The 25,000-nt window shown below is 44.9% G+C and overlaps 1 protein-coding gene across 1 annotated transcript in view; it reads right to left on the reverse strand.

Annotated features, from left to right (window-relative positions):
- dlec1 (DLEC1 cilia and flagella associated protein) overlaps positions 1-25,000 on the reverse strand; it is a 93,833-nt gene that overhangs the window by 25,021 nt on the left and 43,812 nt on the right. Inside the window, exons 15-26 of the mRNA XM_071414053.1 lie at positions 24,500-24,692; positions 23,807-24,028; positions 22,750-22,843; positions 20,180-20,310; positions 18,093-18,389; positions 17,755-17,885; positions 15,956-16,109; positions 12,313-12,423; positions 6,897-7,015; positions 2,626-2,817; positions 1,068-1,135; positions 807-958 (exon numbers count right to left, since the gene is read on the reverse strand). Coding sequence (XP_071270154.1) covers positions 807-958; positions 1,068-1,135; positions 2,626-2,817; positions 6,897-7,015; positions 12,313-12,423; positions 15,956-16,109; positions 17,755-17,885; positions 18,093-18,389; positions 20,180-20,310; positions 22,750-22,843; positions 23,807-24,028; positions 24,500-24,692 — 1,864 coding nt within the window. The remainder of the gene's footprint in view (positions 1-806; positions 959-1,067; positions 1,136-2,625; positions 2,818-6,896; positions 7,016-12,312; positions 12,424-15,955; positions 16,110-17,754; positions 17,886-18,092; positions 18,390-20,179; positions 20,311-22,749; positions 22,844-23,806; positions 24,029-24,499; positions 24,693-25,000) is intronic.

Raw genomic sequence — 25,000 nt, forward strand, 5'->3', positions numbered from 1 at the left:
ACCACTACTACTACTACTACTACTACATAATATTAATACTACTGCATACTATTAATACTACCACATACTACTACTAATACTACTACGGCTACTACTACTACCACTACATACTATTGGTACCACTACTACATACTATTACTACTACTACTACTACTACTACTACTACTACTACTGCCACTACTAGTATTTGGGGTTAGTTTTAGAGTTGGTATTAGGGGTTAGGGGATAGTAATAGGGGTTAGGGGTTAGTATTAGTTGTTAAGAGTTAGTATTAGGGGTTAGGGGTTGGGGGTTAGTATTAGGGGTTAGGGGTTAGTGTTGGGGGTTTGTGTTAGGGGTTAGGGTTAGTGATTAGGGTTAGGGGTTAGTATTATGGTTTAGTATTAGGGGTTAGTATTAGGGGTTAGTATTATGGGTTAGTATTAGGGGTTAGGGGTTAGTATTAGGGGTTAGGGTTAGGGGTTAGTATTAGGGGTTAGTATTATGGGTTAGTATTAGGGTTTAGTATTAGGGGTTAGTATTATGGGTTAGTATTAGGGTTTAGTATTAGGGGTTAGTATTAGGGGTTAGGGGTTAGTATTAGGGGTTAATATTAGGGGTTAGTATTAGGGGTTAGTAGTAGGGGTTAGTAGTAGGGGTTAGTATTAGGGGTTAGTATTAGGGGTTAGAATTAGGGGTTAGTATTAGGGGTTAGTAGTATGGGTTAGTATTAGGGGTTAGTATTGGGGGTTAGTATTAGGGATTAGTATTAGGGGTTAGGGATTAGTATTAGGGGTTAGTATTAGGGGTTAGTAGTAGTGTCGTACCTTACAGATGAGCTGGTCTCTGTATTCCCCCCACATGTTGGTGAAGGATGTGATGTCGATGGTTTGAGTCTCAAACGCTCCCAGAATGCCACAGTCTGGCTGGACGAAGAATGCTGCGCCCTTCCCATGGGCCAACAGCCCACTCACAAACCCTGGCAGTATATACAGGACCACACAGTCACAACACAGTTCAGTCAAATGCACTGTATTCAGGGGATGAAACATGAAATTATTTCTGTGTAAATGAATCCTACTGTGTACCTTCCTGTGCCTTGTCCTCTACTTTCTTAGCTTGGACAGAGTGTAAAGGCTTCCTTACATACAGGCCCCTGAAACACAAAGAGTCAATGCACAGATTAACATAACAGAGGTGAGACAAAAGTATTTATTCGATGCAAACAATTCAAGGTAAACACTAATGCATGAAACACATGAACAGAATAATAAATCAATCAAATCAAATTTTATTTGTCACATACACATGGTTAGCAGATGTTAATGTGAGTGTAGCGAAATGCTTGTGCTTCTAGTTCCGACAATACAGTAATAACCAACAAGTAATCTAACAATTTCACAACAACTACCTTATACACACAAGTGTAAAGGGATAAAGAATATGTACATAAAGATATATGAATGAGTGATGGTACAGAACGGCATAGGCAAGATGCAGTAGATGGACTCGAGTACAATATATACATATGAGATGAGTAATGTAGGGTATATAAACATAAAGTGGCATAGTTTAAAGTGGTTAACAGTCTGATGGCCTTGAGATAGAAGCTGTTTTTCAGTCTCTCGGTCCCTGCTTTGATGCACCTGTACTGACCTCGCCTTCTGGATGATAGCGGGGTGAACAGGCAGTGGCTCAGGTGGTTGTTGTCCTTGATGATCTTTATGGCCTTCCTGTGACATCGGGTGGTGTAGGTGTCCTGGAGGGCAGGTAGTTTGCCCCCGGTGATGCGTTGTGCAGACCTCACTACCCTCTGGAGAGCCTTACGGTTGTGGGCGGAGCAGTTGCCGTACCAGGCGGTGATACAGCCCGACAGGATGCTCTCGATTGTGCATCTGTAGAAGTTTGTGAGTGCTTTTGGTGACAAGCCGAATTTCTTCAGCCTCCTGAGGTTGAAGAGGCGCTGCTGCGCCTTCTTCACAACGCTGTCTGTGTGGGTGGACCAATTCAGTTTGTCCATGATGTGTACGCAGAGGAACTTTACACCTTCTCCACTGCTGTCCCGTCGATGTGGATAGGGGAGTGCTCCCTCTGCTGTTTCCTGAAGTCCACAATCATCTCCTTTGTTTTGTTGACGTTGAGTGTGAGGTTATTTTCCTGACACCACACTCCGAGGGCCCTAAGCGGGGTGGAGATGTTGTTACCTACCCTCACCACCTGGGGGCGGTCCGTCAGGACGTCCAGTACCCAGTTGCACAGGGTGTGGTCGAGACCCAGGGTCTCGAGCTTGATGACGAGTTTGGAGGGTACTATGGTGTTAAATGCTGAGCTGTAATCGATGAACAGCTTTCTCACATAGGTATTTCTCTTGTCCAGATGGGTTAGGGCAGTGTGCAGTGTGGTTGCGATTGCGTCGTCTGTGGACCTATTGGGTCGGTAAGCAAATTGGAGTGGGTCTAGGGTGTCAGGTAGGGTGGAGGTGATATGGTCCTTGACTAGTCTCTCCTAACGTAGCAGGAGTAAAAATAGTTTCCACATCTGGTTTTCAGGGGTAACGGAAGCTATGTTGAAGATACTGTATCCCTGAAAACCAGATGTTAGTGATTTCAGGCGACCCCGCATAAACTAAGAAAATACAGACTGTACCTCTGCTGCGATTGGCCGGCTGGTGGTGAGGGGGCGTGTCCAGTGAAGTACTCCGCCTCCAGGGTGAAGGGGGCTGGGATTGCTGTGTGATTGGTTATAACCAGCTGCTTGGTGATTGGTCGCTTCAACAGGACTTTGTCTCCAAAGTCCAGAACCAACGATGCAGCAGGGTCATCTTCATCTAATCCAGGACTGGAGAGAAGACACACATCATCTAATTAGCTATCTAGCATGCTCTGAACACCTGTTGTAATTAGCTATCTAGCATACTCTGAACACCTGTGGTAATTAGCTATCTAGCATGCTCTGAACACCTGTGGTAATTAGCTATCTAGCATGCTCTGAACACCTGTGGTACTTAGCTATCTAGCATGCTCTGAACACCTGTGGTAATTAGCTATCTAGCATGCTCTGAACACCTGTGGTAATTAGCTATCTAGCATGCTCTGAACACCTGTGGTAATTAGCTATCTAGCATGCTCTGAACACCTGTGGTAATTAGCTATCTAGCATGCTCTGAACACCTGTGGTAATTAGCTATCTAGCATGCTCTGAACACCTGTTGTAATTAGCTATCTAGCATGCTCTGAACACCTGTTGTAATTAGCTATCTAGCATGCTCTGAACACCTGTGGTAATTAACTATCTAGCATGCTCTGAACACCTGTTGTAATTAGCTATCTAGCATGCTCTGAACACCTGTTGTAATTAGCTATCTAGCATGCTCTGAACACCTGTTGTAATTAGCTATCTAGCATGCTCTGAACACCTGTTGTAATGAACTATCTAGCATGCTCTGAACACCTGTTGTAATTAGCTATCTAGCATGCTCTGAACACCTGTTGTAATTAACTATCTAGCATGCTCTGAACACCTGTTGTAATTAGCTATCTAGCATGCTCTGAACACCTGTTGTAATTAACTATCTAGCATGCTCTGAACACCTGTTGTAATTAGCTATCTAGCATCTAGGTAGAGAGTAGGACAGTAGGACACGTACCTGTCTCTAGGTAGACAGTAGGACACGTACCTGTCTCTAGGTAGACAGTAGGACACGTACCTGTCTCTAGGTAGACAGTAGGACACGTACCTGTCTCTAGGTAGACAGTAGGACAGTAGGACACATACCTGTCTCTAGGTAGACAGTAGTACACGTACCTGTCTCTAGGTAGACAGTAGGACACGTACCTGTCTCTAGGTAGACAGTAGGACACGTACCTGTCTCTAGGTAGACAGTAGGACACGTACCTGTCTCTAGGTAGACAGTAGGACACGTACCAGTCTCTAGGTAGACAGTAGGACACGTACCTGTCTCTAGGTAGACAGTAGGACACGTACCTGTCTCTAGGTAGACAGTAGGACACGTACCTGTCTCTAGGTAGACAGTAGGACACGTACCTGTCTCTAGGTAGACAGTAGGACACGTACCTGTCTCTAGGTAGACAGTAGGACACGTACCTGTCTCTAGGTAGACAGTAGGACACGTACCTGTCTCTAGGTAGACAGTAGGACACGTACCTGTCTCTAGGTAGACAGTAGGACAGTAGGACACGTACCTGTCTCCAGGTAGACAGTAGGACACGTACCTGTCTCTAGGTAGACAGTAGGACACGTACCTGTCTCTAGGTAGACAGTAGGACAGTAGGACACGTACCTGTCTCTAGGTAGACAGTAGGACAATAGGACACGTACCTGTCTCTAGGTAGAGAGTAGGACAGTAGGACACGTACCTGTCTCTAGGTAGAGAGTAGGACACGTACCTGTCTCTAGGTAGACAGTAGGACAGTAGGACACGTACCTGTCTCTAGGTAGACAGTAGGACAGTAGGACACGTACCTGTCTCTAGGTAGAGAGTAGGACAGTAGGACACGTACCTGTCTCTAGGTAGAGAGTAGGACAGTAGGACACGTACCTGTCTCTAGGTAGACAGTAGGACACGTACCTGTCTCTAGGTAGACAGTAGGACACGTACCTGTCTCTAGGTAGACAGTAGGACAGTAGGACACGTACCAGTCTCTAGGTAGACAGTAGGACACGTACCAGTCTCTAGGTAGACAGTAGGACACGTACCTGTCTCTAGGTAGACACTAGGACACGTACCTGTCTCTAGGTAGAGAGTAGGACACGTACCTGTCTCTAGGTAGACAGTAGGACAGTAGGACACATACCTGTCTCTAGGTAGACAGTAGGACACGTACCTGTCTCTAGGTAGACAGTAGGACAGTAGGACACGTACCTGTCTCTAGGTAGACAGTAGGACACGTACCTGTCTCTAGGTAGACAGTAGGACACGTACCTGTCTCTAGGTAGAGATTAGGACACGTACCTGTCTCTAGGTAGACAGTAGAACACGTACCTGTCTCTAGGAAGACAGTAGGACAGTAGGACACATACCTGTCTCTAGGTAGACAGTAGGACAGTAGGACACGTACCTGTCTCTAGGTAGACAGTAGGACAGTAGGACACGTACCTGTCTCTAGGTAGACAGTAGGACACGTACCTGTCTCTAGGTAGACAGGACAGTAGGACACGTACCTGTCTCTAGGTAGACAGTAGGACATGTACCTGTCTCTAGGTAGACAGGACAGTAGGACACGTACCTGTCTCTAGGTAGACAGTAGGACACGTACCTGTCTCTAGGTAGACAGGACAGTAGGACACGTACCTGTCTCTAGGTAGACAGTAGGACATGTACCTGTCTCTAGGTAGACAGTAGGACACGTACCAGTCTCTAGGTAGACAGTAGGACACGTACCTGTCTCTAGGTAGACAGTAGGACACGTACCTGTCTCTAGGTAGACAGTAGGACACGTACCTGTCTCTAGGTAGAGAGTAGGAAACGTACCTGTCTCTAGGTAGAGAGTAGGAAACGTACCTGTCTCTAGGTAGACAGTAGGACAGTAGGACACGTACCTGTCTCTAGGTAGACAGTAGGACAGTAGGACACGTACCTGTCTCTAGGTAGAGAGTAGGAGACGTACCTGTCTCTAAGTAGAGTGTAGGACACATACCTGTCTCTAGGTAGACAGTAGGACACATACCTGTCTCTAGGTAGACAGTAGGACACGTACCTGTCTCTAGGTAGACAGTAGGACAGTAGGACACGTACCTGTCTCTAGGTAGAGAGTAGGAGACGTACCTGTCTCTAGGTAGAGAGTAGGACACATACCTGTCTCTAGGTAGACAGTAGGACACATACCTGTCTCTAGGTAGACAGTAGGACACGTACCTGTCTCTAGGTAGACAGTAGAACAGTAGGACACGTACCTGTCTCTAGGTAGACAGTAGGACAGTAGGACACGTACCTGTCTCTAGGTAGACACTAGGACACGTACCTGTCTCTAGGTAGACAGTAGGACACGTACCTGTCTCTAGGTAGACACTAGGACACGTACCTGTCTCTAGGTAGACAGTAGGACAGTAGGACACGTACCTGTCTCTAGGTAGACAGTAGGACAGTAGGACATGTACCTGTCTCTAGGTAGACAGTAGGACACATACCTGTCTCTAGGTAGACAGTAGGACACATACCTGTCTCTAGGTAGACAGTAGGACACGTACCTGTCTCTAGGTAGACAGTAGGACAGTAGGACACGTACCTGTCTCTAGGTAGACAGTAGGACACGTACCTGTCTCTAGGTAGACAGTAGGACACATACCTGTCTCTAGGTAGACAGTAGGACACATACCTGTCTCTAGGTAGACAGTAGGACACGTACATGTCTCTAGGTAGACAGTAGGACAGTAGGACACGTACCTGTCTCTAGGTAGACAGTAGGACAGTAGGACACGTACCTGTCTCTAGGTAGACACTAGGACACGTACCTGTCTCTAGGTAGACAATAGGACACGTACCTGTCTCTAGGTAGACACTAGGACACGTACCTGTCTCTAGGTAGACAGTAGGACAGTAGGACACGTACCTGTCTCTAGGTAGACAGTAGGACAGTAGGACATGTACCTGTCTCTAGGTAGAGAGTAGGACAATAGGACACGTACCTGTCTCTAGGTAGAGAGTAGGACAGTAGGACACTTACCTGTCTCTAGGTAGACAGTAGGACAGTAGGACACTTACCTGTCTCTAGGTAGACAGTAGGACACGTACCTGTCTCTAGGTAGAGAGTAGGACAGTAGGAAACGTACCTGTCTCTAGGTAGACAGTGGGACAGTAGGACACGTACCTGTCTCTAGGTAGACAGTAGGACACGTACCTGTCTCTAGGTAGACACTAGGACACGTACCTGTCTCTAGGTAGAGAGTAGGACACATACCTGTCTCTAGGTAGAGAGTATGAGACGTTGAGTCTCTGGGCTTTAGAGAAGAATTTCAAAACCAGAGGATCTTTCATCCCTGTCACTTCACACAACGCTGCTACTGCACTCAACTCGATCTACAGGGAATGACAGGGACGGAGAGATGAGACATCAGTCACTTAGAGGTGTGTTGCTCTTAGCTGTAGTTGCTGTAGAGAGCTGTGTTTAGTGTCCAGTGGATGGATAGGTACTTATAATATAATGTACAGCAGGGTGGCTGGATACTAACATCAGTCTGAACTGTGTTTAATGTAGTAATACTAACATCAGTCTGAACTGTGTTTAATGTAGGATACTAACATCAGTCTGAACTGTGTTTAATGTAGTATACTAACATCAGTCTGAACTGTGTTTAATGTAGTAATACTAACATCAGTCTGAACTGTGTTTAATGTAGTAATACTAACATCAGTCTGAACTGTGTTTAATGTAGTATACTAACATCAGTCTGAACTGTGTTTAATGTAGTATACTAACATCAGTCTGAACTGTGTTTAATGTAGTAATACTAACATCAGTCTGAACTGTGTTTAATGTAGTATACTAACATCAGTCTGAACTGTGTTTAATGTAGTATACTAACATCAGTCTGAACTGTGTTTAATGTAGTATACTAACATCAGTCTGAACTGTGTTTAATGTAGTATACTAACATCAGTCTGAACTGTGTTTAATGTAGTATACTAACATCAGTCTGAATTGTGTTTAATGTAGTAATACTAACATCAGTCTGAACTGTGTTTAATGTAGTATACTAACATCAGTCTGAACTGTGTTTAATGTAGTATACTAACATCAGTCTGAACTGTGTGTAATGTAGTATACTAACATCAGTCTGAACTGTGTTTAATGTAGTAATACTAACATCAGTCTGAACTGTGTTTAATGTAGTAATACTAACATCAGTCTGAACTGTGTTTAATGTAGTATACTAACATCAGTCTGAACTGTGTTTAATGTAGTATACTAACATCAGTCTGAACTGTGTTTAATGTAGTATACTAACATCAGTCTGAACTGTGTTTAATGTAGTATACTAACATCAGTCTGAACTGTGTTTAATGTAGTATACTAACATCAGTCTGAACTGTGTTTAATGTAGTAATACTAACATCAGTCTGAACTGTGTTTAATGTAGTATACTAACATCAGTCTGAACTGTGTTTAATGTAGTAATACTAACATCAGTCTGAACTGTGTTTAATGTAGTATACTAACATAAGTCTGAACTGTGTTTAATGTAGTATACTAACATCAGTCTGAACTGTGTTTAATGTAGTATACTAACATCAGTCTGAACTGTGTTTAATGTAGTATACTAACATCAGTCTGAACTGTGTTTAATGTAGTATACTAACATCAGTCTGAACTGTGTTTAATGTAGTATACTAACATCAGTCTGAACTGTGTTTAATGTAGTATACTAACATCAGTCTGAACTGTGTTTAATGTAGTATACTAACATCAGTCTGAACTGTGTTTAATGTAGTATACTAACATCAGTCTGAATTGTGTTTAATGTAGTAATACTAACATCAGTCTGAACTGTGTTTAATGTAGTATACTAACATCAGTCTGAACTGTGTTTAATGTAGTATACTAACATCAGTCTGAACTGTGTGTAATGTAGTATACTAACATCAGTCTGAACTGTGTTTAATGTAGTAATACTAACATCAGTCTGAACTGTGTTTAATGTAGTAATACTAACATCAGTCTGAACTGTGTTTAATGTAGTATACTAACATCAGTCTGAACTGTGTTTAATGTAGTATACTAACATCAGTCTGAACTGTGTTTAATGTAGTATACTAACATCAGTCTGAACTGTGTTTAATGTAGTATACTAACATCAGTCTGAACTGTGTTTAATGTAGTATACTAACATCAGTCTGAACTGTGTTTAATGTAGTAATACTAACATCAGTCTGAACTGTGTTTAATGTAGTATACTAACATCAGTCTGAACTGTGTTTAATGTAGTAATACTAACATCAGTCTGAACTGTGTTTAATGTAGTATACTAACATAAGTCTGAACTGTGTTTAATGTAGTATACTAACATCAGTCTGAACTGTGTTTAATGTAGTATACTAACATCAGTCTGAACTGTGTTTAATGTAGTATACTAACATCAGTCTGAACTGTGTTTAATGTAGTATACTAACATCAGTCTGAACTGTGTTTAATGTAGTATACTAACATCAGTCTGAACTGTGTTTAATGTAGTATACTAACATCAGTCTGAACTGTGTTTAATGTAGTATACTAACATCAGTCTGAACTGTGTTTAATGTAGTAATACTAACATCAGTCTGAACTGTGTTTAATGTAGTATACTAACATCAGTCTGAACTGTGTTTAATGTAGTATACTAACATCAGTCTGAACTGTGTTTAATGTAGGATACTAACATCAGTCTGAACTGTGTGTAATGTAGTATACTAACATCAGTCTGAACTGTGTTTAATGTAGTATACTAACATCAGTCTGAACTGTGTTTAATGTAGTATACTAACATCAGTCTGAACTGTGTGTAATGTAGTATACTAACATCAGTCTGAACTGTGTTTAATGTAGGATACTAACATCAGTCTGAACTGTGTGTAATGTAGTATACTAACATCAGTCTGAACTGTGTTTAATGTAGTATACTAACATCAGTCTGAACTGTGTTTAATGTAGTATACTAACATCAGTCTGAACTGTGTTTAATGTAGTATACTAACATCAGTCTGAACTGTGTTTAATGTAGTATACTAACATCAGTCTGAACTGTGTTTAATGTAGTATACTAACATCAGTCTGAACTGTGTTTAATGTAGTATACTAACATCAGTCTGAACTGTGTTTAATGTAGTATACTAACATCAGTCTGAACTGTGTTTAATGTAGTATACTAACATCAGTCTGAACTGTGTTTAATGTAGTATACTAACATCAGTCTGAACTGTGTTTAATGTAGTAATACTAACATCAGTCTGAACTGTGTTTAATGTAGTATACTAACATAAGTCTGAACTGTGTTTAATGTAGTATACTAACATCAGTCTGAACTGTGTGTAATGTAGTATACTAACATCAGTCTGAACTGTGTTTAATGTAGTAATACTAACATCAGTCTGAACTGTGTTTAATGTAGTAATACTAACATCAGTCTGAACTGTGTTTAATGTAGTAATACTAACATCAGTCTGAACTGTGTTTAATGTAGTATACTAACATCAGTCTGAACTGTGTTTAATGTAGTATACTAACATCAGTCTGAACTGTGTTTAATGTAGTAATACTAACATCAGTCTGAACTGTGTTTAATGTAGTATACTAACATCAGTCTGAACTGTGTTTAATGTAGTATACTAACATCAGTCTGAACTGTGTGTAATGTAGTATACTAACATCAGTCTGAACTGTGTTTAATGTAGTAATACTAACATCAGTCTGAACTGTGTTTAATGTAGTATACTAACATCAGTCTGAACTGTGTTTAATGTAGTATACTAACATCAGTCTGAACTGTGTTTAATGTAGTATACTAACATCAGTCTGAACTGTGTTTAATGTAGTATACTAACATCAGTCTGAACTGTGTTTAATGTAGTATACTAACATCAGTCTGAACTGTGTTTAATGTAGTAATACTAACATCAGTCTGAACTGTGTTTAATGTAGTATACTAACATCAGTCTGAACTGTGTTTAATGTAGTAATACTAACATCAGTCTGAACTGTGTTTAATGTAGTATACTAACATCAGTCTGAACTGTGTTTAATGTAGTATACTAACATCAGTCTGAACTGTGTTTAATGTAGTATACTAACATCAGTCTGAACTGTGTTTAATGTAGTATACTAACATCAGTCTGAACTGTGTTTAATGTAGTATACTAACATCAGTCTGAACTGTGTTTAATGTAGTATACTAACATCAGTCTGAACTGTGTTTAATGTAGTATACTAACATCAGTCTGAACTGTGTTTAATGTAGTATACTAACATCAGTCTGAACTGTGTTTAATGTAGTATACTAACATCAGTCTGAACTGTGTTTAATGTAGTAATACTAACATCAGTCTGAACTGTGTTTAATGTAGTATACTAACATCAGTCTGAACTGTGTTTAATGTAGTAATACTAACATCAGTCTGAACTGTGTTTAATGTAGTATACTAACATCAGTCTGAACTGTGTTTAATGTAGTATACTAACATCAGTCTGAACTGTGTTTAATGTAGTATACTAACATCAGTCTGAACTGTGTTTAATGTAGTATACTAACATCAGTCTGAACTGTGTTTAATGGAGTATACTAACATCAGTCTGAACTGTGTTTAATGTAGTATACTAACATCAGTCTGAACTGTGTTTAATGTAGTATACTAACATCAGTCTGAACTGTGTTTAATGTAGTAATACTAACATCAGTCTGAACTGTGTTTAATGTAGTATACTAACATCAGTCTGAAATGTGTTTAATGTAGGATACTAACATCAGTCTGAACTGTGTTTAATGTAGTAATACTAACATCAGTCTGAACTGTGTTTAATGTAGTAATACTAACATCAGTCTGAACTGTGTGTAATGTAGGATACTAACATCAGTCTGAACTGTGTTTAATGTAGTAATACTAACATCAGTCTGAACTGTGTTTAATGTAGGATACTAACATCAGTCTGAACTGTGTTTAATGTAGTATACTAACATCAGTCTGAACTGTGTTTAATGTAGGATACTAACATCAGTCTGAACTGTGTTTAATGTAGTAATACTAACATCAGTCTGAACTGTGTTTAATGTAGTATACTAACATCAGTCTGAAATGTGTTTAATGTAGGATACTAACATCAGTCTGAACTGTGTTTAATGTAGTAATACTGACATCAGTCTGAACTGTGTTTAATGTAGTAATACTAACATCAGTCTGAACTGTGTTTAATGTAGTATACTAACATCAGTCTGAACTGTGTTTAATGTAGTATACTAACATCAGTCTGAACTGTGTTTAATGTAGTATACTAACATCAGTCTGAACTGTGTTTAATGTAGTAATACTAACATCAGTCTGAACTGTGTTTAATGTAGTAATACTAACATCAGTCTGAACTGTGTTTAATGTAGTATACTAACATCAGTCTGAACTGTGTGTAATGTAGGATACTAACATCAGTCTGAACTGTGTTTAATGTAGTATACTAACATCAGTCTGAACTGTGTTTAATGTAGTAATACTAACATCAGTCTGAACTGTGTTTAATGTAGTATACTAACATCAGTCTGAACTGTGTTTAATGTAGTATACTAACATCAGTCTGAACTGTGTTTAATGTAGTATACTAACATCAGTCTGAACTGTGTGTAATGTAGTATACTAACATCAGTGTGAGCTGTGAAGGCCACGGTGACGTCCATCTTGGCGTTGGGTCCCAGAGATCCAGAGGAGGGAGTGAAACTAGCCGAGCACAGAGACGCCTGCTGGCCCTGGAGCTGACGGAGGGAGGAAGGAACGGGGGACGGAAGGAGATGAGAGGATCACAGATGGAATAGATTAGATACTGTGCAAAACTAATGAGCAAAACTAATGAGTGAGGAGAAGTCACTCTAAAGAACCATAGAGAGAATCATCTTAACGAACCATGGTCCAGGTGTAGTGAACAGGTAGATGACCCACCATGGTCCAGGTGTAGTGAACAGGTAGATGACCCACCATGGTTCAGGTGTAGTGAACAGGTAGATGACCCACCATGGTTCAGGTGTAGTGAACAGGTAGATGACCCACCATGGTTCAGGTGTAGTGAACAGGTAGATGACCCACCATGGTTCAGGTGTAGTGAACAGGTAGATGACCCACCATGGTCCAGGTGTAGTGAACAGGTAGATGACCCACCATGGTTCAGGTGTAGTGAACAGGTAGATGACCCACCATGGTTCAGGTGTGGTGAACAGGTAGATGACCCACCATGGTTCAGGTGTAGTGAACAGGTAGATGACCCACCATGGTCCAGGTGTAGTGAACAGGTAGGTGACCCACCACGGTTCAGGTGTAGTGAACAGGTAGATGACCCACCATGGTTCAGGTGTAGTGAACAGGTAGATGACCCACCATGGTCCAGGTGTAGTGAACAGGTAGGTGACCCACCATGGTTCAGGTGTAGTGAACATGTAGATGACCCACCATGGTTCAGGTGTAGTGAACAGGTAGATGACCCACCATGGTCCAGGTGTAGTGAACAGGTAGATGACCCACCTTGGTTCAGGTGTAGTGAACAGGTAGATGACCCACCATGGCTCAGGTGTAGTGAACAGGTAGATGACCCACCATGGTTCAGGTGTAGTGAACAGGTAGATGACCCACCATGGTTCAGGTGTAGTGAACAGGTAGATGACCCACCATGGTTCAGGTGTAGTGAACAGGTAGATGACCCACCATGGTTCAGGTGTAGTGAACAGGTAGATGACCCACCATGGTCCAGGTGTAGTGAACAGGTAGATGACCCACCATGGTTCAGGTGTAGTGAACAGGTAGATGACCCACCATGGTTCAGGTGTAGTGAACAGGTAGATGACCCACCATGGTTCAGGTGTAGTGAACAGGTAGATGACCCACCATGGTTCAGGTGTAGTGAACAGGTAGATGACCCACCATGGTTCAAGTGTAGTGAACAGGTAGATGACCCACCATGGTTCAGGTGTAGTGAACAGGTAGATGACCCACCATGGTTCAGGTGTAGTGAACAGGTAGATGACCCACCATGGTTCAGGTGTAGTGAACAGGTAGATGACCCACCACGGTTCAGGTGTAGTGAACAGGTAGATGACCCACCATGGTTCAGGTGTAGTGAACAGGTAGATGACCCACCATGGTCCAGGTGTAGTGAACAGGTAGATGACCCACCATGGTTCAGGTGTAGTGAACAGGTAGATGACCCACCATGGTTCAGGTGTAGTGAACAGGTAGATGACCCACCATGGTTCAGGTGTAGTAAACAGGTAGATGACCCACCATGGTTCAGGTGTAGTGAACAGGTAGATGACCCACCATGGTCCAGGTGTAGTAAACAGGTAGATGACCCACCATGGTCCAGGTGTAGTGAACAGGTAGATGACCCACCATGGTCCAGGTGTAGTGAACAGGTAGATGACCCACCTTGGTCCAGGTGTAGTGAACAGGTAGATGACCCACCATGGTTCAGGTGTAGTGAACAGGTAGATGACCCACCATGGTTCAGGTGTAGTGAACAGGTAGATGACCCACCTTGGTCCAGGTGTAGTGAACAGGTAGATGACCCACCATGGTTCAGGTGTAGTGAACAGGTAGATGACCCACCATGGTTCAGGTGTAGTGAACAGGTAGATGACCCACCATGGTTCAGGTGTAGTGAACAGGTAGATGACCCACCATGGTCCAGGTGTAGTGAACAGGTAGATGACCCACCTTGGTCCAGGTGTAGTGAACAGGTAGGTGACCCACCATGGTTCAGGTGTAGTGAACAGGTATGTGACCCACCTTGGTCCAGGTGTAGTGAACAGGTAGATGACCCACCATGGTTCAGGTGTAGTGAACAGGTATGTGACCCACCTTGGTCCAGGTGTAGTGAACAGGTAGATGACCCACCATGGTTCAGGTGTAGTGAACAGGTAGATGACCCACCATGGTTCAGGTGTAGTGAACAGGTAGATGACCCACCATGGTTCAGGTGTAGTGAACAGGTAGATGACCCACCTTGGTCCAGGTGTAGTGAACAGGTAGATGACCCACCTTGGTCCAGGTGTAGTGAACAGGTAGATGACCCACCATGGTTCAGGTGTAGTGAACAGGTAGATGACCCACCACGGTTCAGGTGTAGTGAACAGGTAGATGACCCACCATGGTTCAGGTGTAGTGAACAGGTAGATGACCCACCATGGTCCAGGTGTAGTGAACAGGTAGATGACCCACCATGGTTCAGGTGTAGTGAACAGGTAGATGACCCACCATGGTTCAGGTGTAGTGAACAGGTAGATGACCCACCATGGTTCAGGTGTAGTAAACAGGTAGATGACCCACCATGGTTCAGGTGTAGTGAACAGGTAGATGACCCACCATGGTCCAGGTGTAGTGAACAGGTAGATGACCCACCATGGTCCAGGTGTAGTGAACAGGTAGATGACCCACCATGGTCCAGGTGTAGTGAACAGGTAGATGACCCACCTTGGTCCAGGTGTAGTGAACAGGTAGATGACCCACCATGGTTCAGGTGTAGTGAACAGGTAGATGACCCACCATGGTTCAGGTGTAGTGAACAGGTAGATGACCCACCTTGGTCCAGGTGTAGTGAACAGGTAGATGACCCACCATGGTTCAGGTGTAGTGAACAGGTAGATGACCCACCATGGTTCAGGTGTAGTGAACAGGTAGATGACCCACCATGGTTCAGGTGTAGTGAACAGGTAGATGACCCACCATGGTCCAGGTGTAGTGAACAGGTAGATGACCCACCTTGGTCCAGGTGTAGTGAACAGGTAGGTGACCCACCATGGTTCAGGTGTAGTGAACAGGTATGTGACCCACCTTGGTCCAGGTGTAGTGAACAGGTAGATGACCCACCATGGTTCAGGTGTAGTGAACAGGTATGTGACCCACCTTGGTCCAGGTGTAGTGAACAGGTAGATGACCCACCATGGTTCAGGTGTAGTGAACAGGTAGATGACCCACCATGGTTCAGGTGTAGTGAACAGGTAGATGACCCACCATGGTTCAGGTGTAGTGAACAGGTAGATGACCCACCTTGGTCCAGGTGTAGTGAACAGGTAGATGACCCACCTTGGTCCAGGTGTAGTGAACAGGTAGATGACCCACCATGGTGCAGGTGTAGTGAACAGGTAGATGACCCACCTTGGTTCAGGTGTAGTGAACAGGTATGTGACCCACCATGGTTCAGGTGTAGTGAACAGGTAGATGACCCACCATGGTTCAGGTGTAGTGAACAGGTATGTGACCCACCTTGGTTCAGGTGTAGTGAACAGGTATGTGACCCACCTTGGTCCAGGTGTAGTGAGCAGGCAGCAGGGTCTGGTTGATCAGGGTGATGGATCCCAGGGCAGGAACTCCGACATAGAGCTCAGAGAACACCAGGTCACAGGTTAACAGACACACTTGAGGAGAATGGACATCTGCCTGCACCGACAGGTGACTGGAGAGGGGGACAGACAGGTACAAAACACAGTTACAGGTGACTGGAGAGGGGGACAGACAGGTACAAAACAAGTTACAGGTGACTGGAGAGGGGGACAGACAGGTACAAAACACAGTTACAGGTGACTGGAGAGAGGGACAGACAGGTACAAAACAGTTACAGGTGACTGGAGAGAGGGACAGACAGGTACAAAACAGTTACAGGTGACTGGAGAGAGGGACAGACAGGTACAAAACACAGTTACAGGTGACTGGAGAGGGGGACAGACAGGTACAAAACACAGTTACAGGTGACTGGAGAGAGGGACAGACAGGTACAAAACAGTTACAGGTGACTGGAGAGGGGGACAGACAGGTACAAAACAGTTACAGGTGACTGGAGAGGGGGACAGACAGGTACAAAACAAGTTACAGGTGACTGGAGAGGGGGACAGACAGGTACAAAACAAGTTACAGGTGACTGGAGAGAGGGACAGACAGGTACAAAACACAGTTACAGGTGACTGGAGAGGGGGACAGACAGGTACAAAACAAGTTACAGGTGACTGGAGAGGGGGACAGACAGGTACAAAACACAGTAACAGGTGACTGGAGAGGGGGACAGACAGGTACAAAACAGTTACAGGTGACTGGAGAGGGGGACAGACAGGTACAAAATACAGTTACAGGTGACTGGAGAGGGGGACAGACAGGTACAAAACAGTTACAGGTGACTGGAGAGGGGGACAGACAGGTACAAAAGTACAGTTACAGGTGACTGGAGACAGGACCAGTACAGTTACAGGTGACTGCAGACAGGACCAGTACAGTTACAGGTGACTGCAGACAGGACCAGTACAGTTACAGGTGACTGCAGACAGGACCAGTACAGTTACAGGTGACTGCAGACAGGACCAGTACAGTTACAGGTGACTGCAGACAGGACCAGTACAGCTACAGGTGACTGCAGACAGGACCAGTACAGTTACAGGTGACTGCAGACAGGACCAGTACAGTTACAGGTGACTGCAGACAGGACCAGTACAGTTACAGGTGACTGCAGACAGGACCAGTACAGTTACAGGTGACTGCAGACAAGACCAGTACAGCTACAGGTGACTGCAGACAGGACCAGTACAGTTACAGGTGACTGCAGACAAGACCAGTACAGCTACAGGTGACTGGAGACAGGACCAGTACAGTTACAGGTGACTGCAGACAAGACCAGTACAGCTACAGGTGACTGGAGACAGGACCAGTACAGTTACAGGTGACTGCAGACAGGACCAGTACAGTTACAGGTGACTGCAGACAAGACCAGTACAGCTACAGGTGACTGGAGACAGGACCAGTACAGCTACAGGTGACTGCAGACAGGACCAGTACAGTTACAGGTGACTGCAGACAAGACCAGTACAGCTACAGGTGACTGCAGACAAGACCAGTACAGCTACAGGTGACTGCAGACAAGACCAGTACAGCTACAGGTGACTGGAGACAGGACCAGTACAGTTACAGGTGACTGCAGACAGGACCAGTACAGTTACAGGTGACTGGAGACAGGACCAGTACAGTTACAGGTTGCTGATTCACAGATATAGATCTTGCTAACTAATAAATGGATTTCCAATAGGTAGTGTTGAAGGCATAGGTGAAATCCTCACCATCCTTGGCCATTCTCCACAGCCAGCTCAAGCACGGTGTCAAGGTGTTGACAGAACAGGGGTCTGAAGAGGATGTCTACACTGCAGGAGGCCAGAGGGGGCAGCACTCCCTTACACGGCTGCACTGTGATCTAGCAACACAGGAGAAGAAGACAAACACCAACAGAGGACAACAATGTATCAGGTCTCAGGTCTACAAACGGACAAACTGTTGTAAAACACTGTTACCAGGGCGACCAGAGGCAATACTTCAATATTACAGTATGTAATACCTTTAACTTACCTTTAACTTACCTTTAACTTACCTTTAACTTTAACTCACTTGTTAGTGTGTTTACCTGTGTGTGGTGGCTGTCTGTACTCTCTGCCTCCCCAGACTCCAGACTGTCTGTCCTCTCTGCCTCCCCAGACTCCAGACTGTCTGTCCTCTCTGCCTCCACAGACTCCAGACTGTCTGTCCTCTCTGCCTTCCCAGACTCCAGACTCCCCAGACTCCTCTCTGCCTTCCCAGGCCCCAGGCTCCAGAGGGCCTCTAGCTGAGTGGTGTTGGTGAGGACCATGGTGACCTGGGTCTGGTCTCCTAGCTGCATTAGACCCAGGTCGAGACTGGGAACACTCACAGACACCTGCGGACCCTGGAACACACCAATACACACCGGAGGAAGTAGAGTTGGCGAGGCTACACAAAGATGAAGGATAAGTCTGTTGGTAGAGCACCACACTATTGTATTCAGAATGTTTAACTATCAGGTAATACTCTCCAATCAAATCTCTCTGAGAATGACTAACTCAGCGGATGATGCCGTTTAGACAGCTATGATATGAGTCTCTCTGAGAATGACTAACTCAGCGGATGATGCCGTTTAGACAGCTATGAGTCTCTCTGAGAATGACTAACTCAGCGGATGATGCCGTTTAGACAGCTATGATATGAGTCTCTCTGAGAATGACTAACTCAGCGGATGATGCCGTTTAGACAGCTATGAGTCTCTCTGAGAATGACTAACTCAGCGGATGATGCCGTTTAGACAGCTATGATATGAGTCTCTCTGAGAATGACTAACTCAGCGGATGATGCCGTTTAGACAGCTATGATATGAGTCTCTCTGAGAATGACTAACTCAGCGGATGATGCCGTTTAGACAGCTATGAGTCTCTCTGAGAATGACTAACTCAGCGGATGATGCCGTTTAGACAGCTATGATATGAGTCTCTCTGAGAATGACTAACTCAGCGGATGATGCCGTTTAGACAGCTATGATATGAGTCTCTGAGAATGACTAACTCAGTGGATGATGCCGTTTAGACAGCTATGATATGAGTCTCTCTGAGAATGACTAACTCAGCGGATGATGCCGTTTAGACAGCCATGAGTCTCTCTGAGAATGACTAACTCAGCGGATGATGCCGTTTAGACAGCTATGATATGAGTCTCTCTGAGAATGACTAACTCAGCGGATGATGCCGTTTAGACAGCTATGATATGAGTCTCTCTGAGAATGACTAACTCAGCGGATGATGCCGTTTAGACAGCTATGAGTCTCTCTGAGAATGACTAACTCAGCAGATGATGCCGTTTAGACAGCTATGATATGAGTCTCTCTGAGAATGACTAACTCAGCGGATGATGCCGTTTAGACAGCTATGAGTCTCTCTGAGAATGACTAACTCAGCGGATGATGCCGTTTAGACCGCTATGATATGAGTCTCTCTGAGAATGACTAACTCAGCGGATGATGCCGTTTAGACAGCTATGAGTCTCTCTGAGAATGACTAACTCAGCGGATGATGCCGTTTAGACAGCTATGATATGAGTCTCTCTGAGAATGACTAACTCAGCGGATGATGCCGTTTAGACAGCTATGATATGAGTCTCTCTGAGAATGACTAACTCAGCGGATGATGCCGTTTAGACAGCTATGAGTCTCTCTGAGAATGACTAACTCAGCAGATGATGCCGTTTAGACAGCTATGATATGAGTCTCTCTGAGAATGACTAACTCAGCGGATGATGCCGTTTAGACAGCTATGAGTCTCTCTGAGAATGACTAACTCAGCGGATGATGCCGTTTAGACCGCTATGATATGAGTCTCTCTGAGAATGACTAACTCAGCGGATGATGCCGTTTAGACAGCTATGATGAGTCTCTCTGAGAATGACTAACTCAGCGGATGATGCCGTTTAGACAGCTATGATATGAGTCTCTCTGAGAATGACTAACTCAGCGGATGATGCCGTTTAGACAGCTATGAGTCTCTCTGAGAATGACTAACTCAGCGGATGATGCCGTTTAGACAGCTATGAGTCTCTCTGAGAATGACTAACTCAGCGGATGATGCCGTTTAGACAGCTATGATATGAGTCTCTCTGAGAATGACTAACTCAGCGGATGATGCCGTTTAGACAGCTATGAGTCTCTCTCACCTTGAAGGTGACCTGTATGGCCAGAGCAACAGGTTGGCGATGGTGCTGAACATAACACAGCAGTCTGGATATGACCGCACCTGGTCGCCCTCCGGTCAGAATCAGCTCCAGGTCAAAACACTCGTTCATCTCTGGACCACAAACACACAGTCAACCAGTTAGCCAACAGACCAGTCTAATAACCGGTCAGTCTGCCAACAGGCCAGTCTATTAACCAGTCAGTCAACAGGCCAGTCTACTAACCAGTCAGTCAGCCAACAGACCAACCTACTAACCAGTCAGTCAACTGAGCAGGTTACTAGCCAGTGTACTAACCAGTCAGCTAACAGACCAGCCTACTAACCAGTCAGCTAACAGACCAGTCTACTCACCAGTCCACCAACAGACCAGCCTACTAACCAGTCAGCTAACAGACCAGCCTACTAACCAGTCAGCTAACAGACCAGCCTACTAACCAGTCAGCTAACAGACCAGCCTACTAACCAGTCAGCTAAAAGACCAGTCTACTAACCAGTCCACCAACAGACCAGCCTACTAACCAGTCAGCTAACAGACCAGCCTACTAACCAGTCAGCTAACAGACCAGCCTACTAACCAGTCAGTCAACAGACCAATCTACTAACCGGTCAGCCAACAGACCAGTCTACTAACCAGTCAGCCAACAGACCAGTCTACTAACCGGTCCACCAACAGACCAGCCTACTAACCGGTCAGCCAACAGACCAGTCTACTAACCAGTCAGTCAACAGAGCAGTCTAATAACCAGTCAGCTAACAGATCAGTCTACTAACCAGTCAGTCAACATAAGTCTACTAACCAGTCAGTCAGTCAACTGACCAGTCTACTAACCAGTCAGTCTACTAACCAGTCAACTGACCAGTCTACTAACCAGTCAGTCAACTGACCAGTCTACTAAACAGTCAGTTAACTAACCAGTCAGTCAACTGAACAGTCTACTAACCAGTCAGTCAACTGACCAGTCTACTAAACAGTCAGTCTACTAAACAGTCAGTCAACTGACCAGTCTACTAACCAGTCAGTCAACCGACCAGTCTACTAACCAGTCAGTCAACTGACCAGTCTACTAACTAGTCAGTCAACCGACCAGTCTACTAACTAGTCAGTCAACCGACCAGTCTACTAACTAGTCAGTCAACCGGACAGTCTACTAACTAGTCAGTCAACCGACCAGTCTACTAACTAGTCAGTCAACCGACCAGTCTACTAACTAGTCAGTCAACTGACCAGTCTACTAACCAGTCAGTCAACCGACCAGTCTACTAACCAGTCAGTCAACTGACCAGTCTACTAACTAATCAGTCAACCGACCAGTCTACTAACCAGTCAGTCAACTGACCAGTCTACTAACTAGTCAGTCAACCGACCAGTCTACTAACTAGTCAGTCAACTGACCAGTCTACTAACCAGTCAGTCAACCGACCAGTCTACTAACCAGTCAGTCAACTGACCAGTCTACTAACTAGTCAGTCAACTGACCAGTCTACTAACTAGTCAGTCAACCGACCAGTCTATTAGACACATTAATCAGCCAGTCTACTAACTAGTCAGTCAACCGACCAGTCTATTAGACACATTAATCAGCCAGTCTACTAACTAGTCAGTCAACCGACCAGTCTATTAGACACATTAATCAGCCAGTCTACTAACCAGTCAGTCAACCTACCAGTCTATTAGACACATTAATCAGCCAGTCTACTAACCAGTCAGTCAACCGCCCAGTCTATTAGACACATTAATCAGCCAGTCTACTAACCAGTCAGTCAACCGACCAGTCTATTAGACACATTAATCAGCCAGTCTACTAACCAGTCAGTCAACCGACCAGTCTATTAGACACATTAATCAGCCAGTGGGCTCCACCTCTATGATGTGACCATGTCATGTACCTATTTCCCCAGCAGGGGGCTCCACCTCTATGATGTGACCATGTCATGTACCTATTTCCCCAGCAGGGGGCTCCACCTCTATGATGTGACCATGTCATGTACCTATTTCCCCAGCAGGGGGCTCCACCTCTATGATGTGACCATGTCATGTACCTATTTCCCCAGCAGGGGGCTCCACCTCTATGATGTGACCATGTCATTTACCTATTTCCCCAGCAGGGGGCTCCACCTCTATGATGTGACCATGTCATGTACCTATTTCCCCAGCAGGGGGCTCCACCTCTATGATGTGACCATGTCATTTACCTATTTCCCCAGCAGGGGACTCCACCTCTATGATGTGACCATGTCATTTACCTATTTCCCCAGCAGGGGGCTCCACCTCTATGATGTGACCATGTCATTTACCTATTTCCCCAGCAGGGGGCTCCACCTCTATGATGTGACCATGTCATTTACCTATTTCCCCAGCAGGGGGCTCCACCTCTATGATGTGACCATGTCATTTACCTATTTCCCCAGCAGGGGGCTCCACCTCTATGATGTGACCATGTCATTTACCTATTTCCCCAGCAGGGGGCTCCACCTCTATGATGTGACCATGTCATTTACCTATTTCCCCAGCAGGGGGCTCCAACTCTATGATGTGACCATGTCATGTACCTATTTCTCCAGCAGGGGGCTCCACCTCTATGATGTGACAGTCACTGCTCCTCTCCCAATGGAAGGCGATTCTGGATCTGCTGTTGTTCCACATCTGACTCACAGAAGAAACAGAGCAGAGACTACTGACACCATGGTGGTCTGGAGAAGAGAACAGAGACTACTGACACCATGGTAGTCTGGAGAAGAGAACAGAGACTACTGACACCATGGTGGTCTGGACTAGAGAACAGAGACTACTGACACCATGGTAGTCTGGACTAGAGAACAGAGACTACTGACACCATGGTAGTCTGGACTAGAGAACAGAGACTACTGACACCATGGTAGTCTGGACTAGAGAACAGAGACTACTGACACCATGGTGGTCTGGACTAGAGAACAGAGACTACTGACACCATGGTAGTCTGGAGTAGAGAACAGAGATACTGACACCATGGTGGTCTGGAGAAGAGAACAGTGACTACTGACACCATGGTGGTCTGGACTAGAGAACAGAGACTACTGACACCATGGTAGTCTGGAGAAGAGAACAGAGATACTGACACCATGGTAGTCTGGAGAAGAGAACAGAGACTACTGACACCATGGTGGTCTGGACTAGAGAACAGAGACTACTGACACCATGGTAGTCTGGAGTAGAGAACAGAGACTACTGACACCATGGTAGTCTGGACTAGAGAACAGAGACTACTGACACCATGGTGGTCTGGAGAAGAGAACAGAGACTACTGACACCATGGTAGTCTGGACTAGAGGACAGAGATACTGACACCATGGTGGTCTGGAGAAGAGAACAGAGATACTGACACCATGGTAGTCTGGAGAAGAGAACAGAGATACTGACACCATGGTGGTCTGGAGAAGAGAACAGAGATACTGACACCATGGTAGTCTGGAGAAGAGAACAGAGATACTCTACTTACCCTGTGGGCAAAGACATCACCAGTTTATCAACTGCTTCCAATTGAGATGTAAGCGCGTCACTTGGCCATTTTGCCCACTGGGTATACACAGAGTATCTTGTTGATGTACTATAACAACTGATGTACATTACCTTGAACCTCCTGCGGATGGTGGTGCCTATGAACACCTCTCCAGGGATATGAATAGAGTAAGGCTCCAACAGGACCTGGTAGGCCTGTGTCGACCCTTTGACCTCTATCTCCATGACAATCACATCGTTCACCTTGGGGGCGGTGTCCAGAGGTTCGTCCTCTCTGGGCAGCTCTGGGACGTCTCTCACTACCAGGTGACACACACGGTGGTAGTCCATCAACTAGATAAAACACAGATCAAGAGGACGAGTTTACCTGCTGGGGCTGGTATGTAAGGAGGAACTCATGGTCCTGTCGGGTTAGAGGTCAGAGGTTACCTGCTGGGGCTGGTATGTAAGGAGGAACTCATGGTCCTGTCGGGTTAGAGGTCAGAGGTTACCTGCTGGGGCTGGTATGTAAGGAGGAACTCATGGTCCTGTCGGGTTAGAGGTCAGAGGTTACCTGCTGGGGCTGGTATGTAAGGAGGAACTCATGGTCCTGTCGGGTTAGAGGTCAGAGGTTACCTGCTGGGGCTGGTATGTAAGGAGGAACTCATGGTCCTGTAGGGGGGTTAGAGGTCAGAGGTTACCTGCTGGGGCTGGTATGTAAGGAGGAACTCATGGTCCTGTCGGGTTAGAGGTCAGAGGTTACCTGCTGGGGCTGGTATGTAAGGAGGAACTCGTGGTCCTGTCGGGTTAGAGGTCAGAGGTTACCTGCTGGGGCTGGTATGTAAGGAGGAACTCATGGTCCTGTAGGGGGGTTAGCAGGCCGGAGGCGGGGCTGACTTGGAACACGTCGTCATTGGCCAAGTGGTACTGGATGTGGGCGGGGTCAGGGATCTCCCCAGGGAGGAGGAGCTGCAAGTTGGGCTGCATGATCTGCCAATGGAATGCCAGCTCCAAATGACTGACACACAGACAGAGAGACAGACAGAGACAGAGAGACAGACAGACAGAAAGACAGATAGATAGACGGACGGAGAGAGAGCGAGAGAGAGACACCGACACACAGCGAGAGAGAGAGACAGGGAGACAGATACAGAGAGAGAGAAAGACAGACAGACAGACAAATACAGACAGACAGCGAGACAGACAGACAGCGAGACATACAAACAGACAGAAACAGACAGAGAGAGAGACAGAGAGAGACAGACAGAAACAGACAGAGACAGAGAGAGACAGACAGAAACAGACAGAGACAGAGACAGACAGAGA

This window comes from Salvelinus alpinus, chromosome 8, assembly GCF_045679555.1.
Source record: "Salvelinus alpinus chromosome 8, SLU_Salpinus.1, whole genome shotgun sequence".
NCBI classification, from domain to species: domain Eukaryota; kingdom Metazoa; phylum Chordata; class Actinopteri; order Salmoniformes; family Salmonidae; genus Salvelinus; species Salvelinus alpinus.